Source organism: Cibotium barometz, chromosome 34 (assembly GCF_041138505.1).
Source record: "Cibotium barometz isolate CiBa-2024 chromosome 34, ASM4113850v1, whole genome shotgun sequence".
Lineage (NCBI taxonomy): Eukaryota > Viridiplantae > Streptophyta > Polypodiopsida > Cyatheales > Cibotiaceae > Cibotium > Cibotium barometz.
Window position 1 is genome coordinate 41852799 of NC_141079.1, and position 9532 is coordinate 41862330.

General features: G+C 39.7%; 1 protein-coding gene across 1 annotated transcript; it reads left to right on the forward strand.

Moving 5' to 3' along the window:
- The first annotated feature begins 2616 nt into the window (after positions 1–2616).
- On the forward strand, positions 2617–5971 carry LOC147619035 (wall-associated receptor kinase-like 22). Its single transcript, XM_086774242.1, has 3 exons — positions 2617–3623; positions 3933–4115; positions 4635–5971. Exons 1-3 carry the CDS (start codon positions 2699–2701, stop codon positions 5783–5785), a joined length of 2259 nt encoding a protein of 752 aa, XP_086630368.1. The 5' UTR covers positions 2617–2698; the 3' UTR covers positions 5786–5971.
- Positions 5972–9532: the final 3561 nt, after the last annotated feature.

The window sequence follows — 9532 nt, forward strand, 5'->3', positions numbered from 1 at the left end:
CAAGTGTACCATGAAGCAAGTGGTCCAACCATGGCCATGGGCATGTCTTGCCCAACATGGAAATGGATGTGAGTATTTCCATTCAACATGACGGCTGCGACATCTTGTGACTAGGGCATCATCATAACTCCATTAGGTATCCTAGGAGATAAAATAGTATAGTGCCCAACAAGAGCCAGTTGATAGTAAGGATATGTCATCCCTCATCTGTAGGTCCTTGGGGAAGCACATGGGCTATTTTGAAGCTACAAATTACTTTGGGTTTCCAATGCCACCATGAGAAAGTTTCAGCAATTTTTTACTATTTGAGTATTGGTATTTGCTTTTGATTATATGTGACTCAGTTTTCTAACCTAGGCACTATCAAGGTGTCATTATAGAAATTTCATTGCCAACCATGTTGAGATGTTGACTCGAGGGCTTTGAAAGACGTGGTAATTGGCATGTTGTGAAAGTGTTTATTGCCAAGTTGGAAGTGTTAATGAGAATCATAAACATTATTAAAGGATTAAAAAAACCATTTAAACCATAAATATTCTTGTATCTTAATTATAAAAAATTAGAAAACCTATAAATTATAAATAATGTAGAGTTAATCCTATTTTAAACTTGAGCTCAATTTTTCCATTTCATAGATTTGGTTGATTTGTGGATATTTTTTACAACTATAACAGAAGGTTCTTAAGATATAGCCTATATTTAATCTATTTTGCAAATTAGTTTGCTCATGACTCATTAAAAATGAAAGTTATTAAAAAATAACAAGCATTAATAGAATTATCAAACCAAATGTTTTTATCATTTTTTAATTTTAAAATTAGCCTTTTTCAAGGAGAAACCTTCACAATTACCTATTCAATCCGCAATACTATTGCATTATTTTTTAATGTTCTTACAAGTTGGACACACAAAACACCACTCAAAACCAGTGTCTTATCCATGGGTTGTCATATAATAGGTTTCACATTCTATTTTCATGGCCCCACATAGAATACTTGTGCATTTTTATAGCATAGAGAAATGACTTGACCTAAATACGAATTAGGAAACCTCTTTGTCTTATCTATTTGTTCACTTAAAAAAAATTAGTTCCCCTATCATGTGGTATCATAAGAACATAGTGGTTTCAATATACGTGCGTAGCACGGCTACTAATGAAAGGACTTGCATCAAGTAAAGACCTTGTGTAAATCTACTATGACTTAGCCCATGCTTGTCTAGAAGCTATTGCATTTGACAATGGGTAGCACGGGGTTCACAACGCATTTACGACTTAGCCCATGTTTGTGAAGAAGCTATCATATTTAACGATAGGCCATAGGGGGTCCAGACTCTGTTCAAGGGTAGGCCCTAAAAGGCAAGTTATCTTCCCATACATTATTTTAAGGATAATGCTAAAACTCAATCAATTATTTTTGAGATGAACTTAATTTAACTTATGTTCAGAACACCCCTATAAAACTTGCACCATCCAAAAATTTAAGGTAGTCAAATTCATAACTACTTTTTCTTAAATTGAGTCATGGAAATCGCAACAAAGCATGATTTCCCTTTGGTGGGTGTTGCATCCATCAAGACTCTCATAAAAAAGTCACGGATGTGGAGAGCACCTATGTTTTCAAGTTGGTGCCTTTTGTAGCCTTTTCAAGAGTTTGTCTTTAGGGGGAAAGGGGGGGGAATAATCTTTTTTAAGTTTGTCTTTGAGAGAAAAAATAAAAAAGTTGATTGTGATTTTGATGGTGATAGCTTTATGCTTAGATACCCTTCTTTTGGGGAAGGATAGGCCAGGGGGGTTGTTTATCTTTTAAAGAAGGGTAGAAAAAAGCATTATTTTTTCAAAAGCAAGGCACAATTACACGAAAAATGGAGGTTTAATATGAGCCCTACAAATGGAATTTTGAGCCTACCATTCAAATTCAAGGGACGTCCTAGCATGAGCTTAGTGTAACTCTATGACTGATTAAGCCCGAGTATATGCATGACCTCATGGGCCCTTGCAAGGTTTAAACACGAGGTTGAGACTCCATTCGAGGGAAAACTCCAAGAGGTAAGTTTAAGGACAATGTTGAAGCTTACTTAATTTTCCAGATAAACAATGTGAAGTTCAGAACACCCCTACAAATAATTTTAAGGACAATGCTAAAGCTTACTTAATCAATGTGAAGTTCAGAACACCCCTACAAAATTTACACCCTGAAAAAATGAACGCAAGGCAAATTCACAACTCATTTTCCTTAATCTTCGTCATGGAAAATACAACAAAGAGCAATTTTTCTTTGGTGGGTAGAGCATGCCTCAAGATTCTCATAAAAAAGTGATGTGAAGAGAACCTATGTTTTCAAGATATTGCTTTTTGTAGTCTTTTCAAAAGTTTATATTTACTAGGGGTGGGGAGTCTTTTTCAAAAGTTTGTTTTAAAGGGAAAATGTCTATCTTGAAGGCTACGGTATAACTCTTACGATTGATTAAGCCTGAGTCTATGCATGCCTTGACTTGACCAGCCCTTTCTGGTTTTCCGTTCTCCACTGAATAGGCCACTAAAAATTGGACACGATTTACAAGGGATTCCGTGTGAGATACCGCTTTGCGTGCTTCTGCTTTTGCTTCATTTTGGCCATCTGTTCTTTTGCAGCCCCTCGTGCGTGCGTGCTTTTGCTTTTGTTTCATTTTGGCCATCTAGAGCTTCTCTTGCACAAAAATGTTGATCATAATACTCTCTGCTATTTGTATCATCTTCCATGTGTTTTCTCATCCCGCTTTCTCGTCTGATTGCAAAAACCAGACGTGTGGCCATGTTGTCAATATTAGCTACCCTTTCAGGCTAAACAGCAGGCCTGAATGCCCCTCTTTCTCCTCTTATTTTCTTCTCGACTGCCATCCATCATCAGGGAAGCTCTACTTGCCGATAACAAACGCAACATACAGTAATAGTGGGCACTCCACTACTTCGCTTCAAGTGACAGAAATCAACAATGATAGCCTCATTGTGGATGTTACCAGCTTTAATGCGTCACTGATCCTTGATTCAACATATAGTTTGGAAGTTTCAAATAGATCATGGATAGAACTTCCATCCTTCCCAGGCCCATACATTATATCAAATCAGAATATGATTGGAAGCTTCGGTTGCATGATTGCCATTGTTTTTACGGGCAAAGTAAATGGCTCTGCTGGCTCTGGCTCTCTCCAGTATGATTTTGAGGTTGGTGGTTGCTATGTATCCTGCCCAGCTGATGAAAAAAATCCACTCTGTGGCCATGAAACCTGCTGTGTCACATCCTTACCCTCTACAGTGTCCTCCTGTCGCTACGTTAACTACTTGGCTGAATTTATAAGCTATAATATTGCAAATACCACATCCTGCAATAGTCCCTGCCACTATAACTATGCTAACCTATTCCATCCTAATTACACAGACTTTCACGCAAAATCTTACGGTTTAAAGGTCGACTGGGCACTGCCCTCAACTCAAACCTCCAATGTCACTGCATTAAAAGAGAGCTCTGATTATGCTTGCTCCCGCAACTCAAACCCCACTATTGTGGATGAAGTCCCAGGATATCGGTGCTCTTGTCAACCTGGATATTGTGGTGATGGCTATAAAAACGGTTCCGGTTGTAACGGTAAACAGTGATTATTTCTTGCTACCCCCTGTTTTTTTCTTGCGACCTACTCTGGGTAGTACCTAGCCAGGTTTGAGTCTAGGTCCTCTTCTAATTATCCACAGAAATTTATGAATTTTGTCAAATTCACAGACAAATGTACTTATAGAATCTAGACTTCAAAAGAACCGGTTCTCTTCTCCATACAAACTCATGGTCACTATATTCTCCATTCACCGACCGAAGGTTTTATAATCAAGCTAATTGACCGCCATTGATGTTGATTAATTTACTTATAGAGTAACTCGTTCATTTTGCATATTGTTTCAGATGTTGATGAATGCAAGGATCCTTCATTGAACAATTGCATCAGGGGAAGTACAACATGTCATAACTTAGAGGGGAGCTACACATGCACGTGCAATTCTCGATTCCATGTGGGAGATGGACGCACAAATGGATCTGCATGTAGATTCTCACCCCCTGTGAGAAATGCTTTTGCCATTAGTAACGGTAAGTAACTTGGGAGCTATATGAGTATGGCTTTTTTCCTAAGATGCATTGATATTTTTAAGGCTAATAATCAATGCCTTGGTTCATATTTAAATTAAGTTATTAGAGCTGAATCCTAACTTTTCTTATGATTACTGTTTTGAAAAGAAGTAGTAATGGATTTAGCAAGAGTGCCTTTTCCCATCCCTTTTTTTTTCTTATTTGAACCTTTGGGGGAGAACTTGATCTCGGAGGTTAAAGCTTTTTTCTTTTTTTTTTTAAGGTCAAAGATTGGCATATTGATCAATGTTTCCATTAGGGTTACAAAATATAACTCTTGCCATAAGATTGTGGCGTATTAGAGCTCTTCTTTTCTTATGATTAGTTGTATACCGTACACTTGTGGATTTGCTCTCTCTTTCTCTCTCTCTGTGATCTCTCTCTCTCTCTCTCTCTCTCACACACACACACAAACACACACACACACACACACACCAACCAATCCTAATTTGGTTTTTCTTTTGTTTTCTTTTTGAGCAGTAATCTTTGGGTTAGCCTTGGTGATGGGTGGTTTTGCCTACCTTGAAATATGGTGGAGGCAAAGGACAAAGAGGAAGTATTTTTTGCAGAATGGTGGGTTGCAACTACAAGCATATATAGCATCACGGGGCAGAGAGACAACAAGGCTATTCAAATCAGAGGAGCTGAAAGCTGCAACAAATAACTATTCTGATCAAATGAAGCTAGGGGTGGGGGGTTCTGGGACGGTGTTCAAGGGAACTCTTGAAGATGGGAGAATAGTGGCAATAAAAAAGGCAAATAAGGGCAGAGATGGAGATAATGAGCAATTTGTGAATGAGATGTCCATCTTGACATATATTAATCATAGGCATATAGTGAAGCTTTTGGGCTGTTGTTTAGAGATAGTGGTGCCGCTGCTAGTATACGAGTATGTGTCAAATGGGAATGTGGCGGAGAACTTGAAGTCAATGGGGTGGGAGAAAAGGTTAAAGGTGGCAAGGCAAACGGCAGAGGCTTTGGCATATCTGCATGCAGCTGCGTCACCCCCAATTTTACATCGCGATGTGAAGTCGGCAAATGTGCTCTTGGATGAAAACTTCGATGTGAAGGTGGCAGACTTTGGAGTGTCTCGCCTTGTACGAGATGGTGTCGATCACGTGTCGACTGCCGTGCATGGCACCATTGGATACCTAGATCCCGAATATTTCCAAACTTTCCAACTCACTGACAAGAGTGATGTATATAGCTTTGGTGTCATACTCCTCGAGCTCATCACTGGACTCAAGCCTATTGACAGCTCTAGCCGGGAGCCCTGTTTCACCAACCTATCCCTCTTCTTCATTAACCGTATGAAATTAGGCAGGACTGATGAGCTAATAGACCCTTGCCTTGAGAAGCCCTTCACCCTACCAAGTGATCCAATGTGGCGCACACACTCCTCCATCATGGCTGTTGCCACCCTTGCCCAACGTTGCCTTGCCTTACTTGGTGCAGAGCGACCCTCCATGAGCCATGTGGTCGATGAGCTCCATCGTATCACCCTATCCTTGACGCACGGTGAAGAGGATGATGATGAGTCCCTCCCTCTACTTGCTTCCAAACCAAAGCATTATGATGACTATGAGGCGGGTGCAGTGTTGGCCCAAAATGCTCAATACTATGCTCAATGAAGCAACTCCATGGTTATTGCTAATGCACTTCTAAATACTCCAACCATGCCACGGTAATCCTTCCTTCTAAATCATAATGTACACTCAACAATTTAGTACAACCACTAGCTTTGAAAGTACCATTGTACATTTGTCATACTTAGAGAGAGATTATGTACAAATATCATGTTTCTTGTGTCTCATCTCACTGTATAATTGATGTACATTTGTCATACTAATTAAAGAGAGATTACAAATATCATGTCTCTCTTGTCTCACGTCTCATCTCATTGTATAAGCGATGAGATATAGTGCTAAAAAAAATGTGTTTTTTCAACCCTTCAAATTAATGACGATGCTTAGGCTTAACCGAGATTTAGACTTAAAAATCACTAGAAATCATACAAATACCCAAATTCATAATTAAAATATACAAATTTCATCCCTGAAAATTAAAGGCATTATTGAATTCCAACCTAGATTTCTAAATTTTACGTGAATTCAAAAGAAATATACTACAAACCGAGTTATGCTTATTGCAAGCACATTTCTCACAAGGAGATGGGGAAAATACAAATGAAAAGAACAATGCTAACATATTTCAATTATTCTAATTAGTTTTTGTACCTTCAGCTATTTTCCTACAAGTGTGCAAAATTGGGATAAAAGAGTGTGCAAGTACACAAAGGAAAGTAAAAGATCCAACAAAGGCATAATAGAAGGACAGACTTGGAGCACGAGACAACCTTCTGAATAAACAAATAAAATATAAAACAAACCAAAAAATACAAAAAATTATGAGAAATTACATCTTTGATGAATGAAATCAAAAAACAAAATCAAACAACATATGTAAGTAAAAAGAAAAACAAATTGCCCTTTAAAGAAGGGGGAATGTGAGAACGTAACCTTAATCATATAATAAGGCAATACAATAATGGTGGGTGCCACCCTTCCAAGCCACTCAAAGAATGCATGTAGAAGCTTGATGAATGGTAACATTAATGTGTACAAGGTAGAAAACAATGAACAAGTTTAATGTTATTGTGAGAAACCCGTGCACGTAGCTTGGTATTTAGGACCCTATTATTAGTATATTTTTTTTTAGTATATTATTTGGGAAACTTTTGGTGAACGTGGGAGGTAGGGAACTTGGAAGGCAGATCGGCTAGTTCACGTGCAACTGAAGCTGCGCGGCCCACGAACCACTTTCTCTCTCATCAACGAGCTATCGCCCTCGCTTCCTCTTACTCGATCTCTCATTCTCATCTCATATTATCATGCCTCGCCCAAATTATCAGATCACAACTCGCGTGCTGACGGCCATACAATTCGCTTTCCTGCGTGCGCGCTCCTGGCCTTGGCTGTGCAACGGCCTACTGATGTTTCCATTAGGGTTCCATTAGGTCAAGGATTGGCATATTGATGTTTCCATTAAGGTTCCAAAATATAACTCGTGCCATAAGATTGTGGCATAGTAGAGCTCTTATTTTTTTAATGATTAGTTCATAATTTGGTTTTTATTTTGAGCTTTCTTTGAGCACTCATTTTTGGGTTAGTCTTGTTGATGGGTGGTTTTGTCTACCTTGCAATATGGTGGAGGCAAAGGACAAAGAGGAAGTATTTTTTGCAGAATGGTGGGTTGCAATAGGGTGGGAGCAAAGGTTAAAGGTGGCAAGGCAAACGGCAGAGGCTTTGGCATATCTACATGCAACTGTGTCACCCCCAATTTCACATCGCGATTTGAAGTCGACAAATGTGCTCTTGGATGAAAACTTCAATGCAAAGGTGACAGACCTTGGCATGTCTCACCTTGTACCAAATTGTGTCAAGCATGTGTCGAGTGTCGTGCAGGGCACCTACCTAGATCCCAAATATTTCCAAACTCTCCAACTCACTTAAAAGAGTGACGTGTACAACTTTGGGAGTCATTCTCATCAAGCTCATCATGTGACTCAAGCCTGTTGTGACAGCTCGAGTTGGGAGCCGTGCTTCACCAACCTAGCCCTCCTCTTCATTAACCCAAAGAAATTAGGCAGGGCTGATCAGCTTATAAACCCTTGCCTTGACAACCCCTTCACCCTACGAAGTGATGCAGTATGATGCACACACTCCTCCATCATAGCTGCTACCACACTCGCCCAATGTTGCCTCACTTTCCATGAGTGTTGGGGGTCATCCAAGCATATCGGCGCCCAGACTTGCCCGCCAGTTTCGTTGCCTAGTATATCCATTGGGCAACAACTTTCTTGCGACACCCTTGTAACTGAATCTTGCCAACAGGTAGTACGCGGGCAGATGTAAAAGGGAAAAGGGAAACTATCCAAGATATGGGAGGGAGAAGAGAATGTGAACTATGAGGACTATTGCACTCTACTTTATGCTAGGCTTTCACTCTGATGATACAATAATTGTTGGTGTAATTCTTCATTGTCTGTGCAATGATATGTCTTCTAACTGGAATTTGGGTCCAATCTCATTCCTGTATGGACGTGACTCCTATCTGGAAATAGAATCAGTAGCCATGTCGGGAATCTCATCAGATGCAGGAGCTAACCTATGTGCTATCGCGACCAACTCCCTTAGCTTAGGCAGACCGGTCATTAGGTGAAATATGGACTCTCATTTTTTCCCCTTAAGGATTTTCACACCTCCTCTCTCTAAAGAAATGGGCTCATGGTGAATTTTTTGTAAATCAAATCAAAAGTTGGTGGAGATTGCACATTTGGAATCTACTCATCATCGAGACCTTTCCAATGATATATAGTATGATGGAAAATTTTGATTATTAAAGAAGTCCCCAAATTGGTGATGATGTGGCATGTTACATGTTACATGTTACATGCCATGTCATCACCAATTTGGAGACTTCTTGAATATTCAAAATTCCTTATCATGCTATATATCATTGGAAAGGTCTCGAAGAGTAGATTCCAAATGTCCAAACTCCGCTCACTTTTGAGTTGATTTACAAAAAAATTCACCATGAGCCCATTTTTCTAGAGAGAGGAGGTCTGGAAATCCTTAAGGGGCAAAAATGAGAGTCCATATTTTGCCTAATGGGTGTAATGTGCTAGTGTTGGCTTGTCATGTTGGGCACAGTTGCATTAGTCTTGTCTCCTTTGGAGCCGATTAGGTGGTTTGGAACCACGCAAGTTCTAAGTCTTGATTGGACATGTCAACACTTTTGGCAATCCTGTTGGGGTCTAGTACACTAGGTAGGGGAGTAGAGAGATAGAGGCTAGTATAGGTTAAGTTTTGCACAATCATTAGAGTAAACTTGTCAAAAGAAGACTAGAAAGAAAGTGCACACTAATTAGTGTCAAGAATGATAACTATAGAGTTATAAGAGCACAATGGAGCAGGCATGGAGAAGGAAGGAAGCTCAAATAGAAAAATATGGTACCCTTGTAGATAGGCTGAAGCTATAGAATGAGAAGCACCACGGCACTGTCCGCCACGCCGACAAAGAAGATTAGCAAATGGGATTCCACACGCAGCTACAAAGATTGATTCTGGAACAACTAAGGAATTAGGAAGAAGATCACCAAGAACCAGATGAGATTCTACAAAGGCAAGAAAGACTGATTCTAGAACCACTAAGGAATCAAGAAGAGGATCGCCAAGAACTACTAAACAAGAGACAAGAAGCTCATGAAGGGGAAGAACTAGCAACTGTGGGGGGCAGGATGCCCCTCAAGTACCCGAAATTCAAAGGCAAGAGTAAGGAGGATCTAGATGAAAAAGACATAGTATTTTGCCACAACG

Coding starts and splice junctions, on each gene's coding strand:
- LOC147619035 (XM_086774242.1), top strand. CDS start 2,699: ATGTTGATCATAATACTCTCTGCTATTTGTATCATCTTCCATGTGTTT. Junction 3,624..3,932: donor AAACGGTTCCGGTTGTAACG/GTAAACAGTGAT, acceptor ATATTGTTTCAG/ATGTTGATGAATGCAAGGAT. Junction 4,116..4,634: donor TGCTTTTGCCATTAGTAACG/GTAAGTAACTTG, acceptor CTTTTTGAGCAG/TAATCTTTGGGTTAGCCTTG.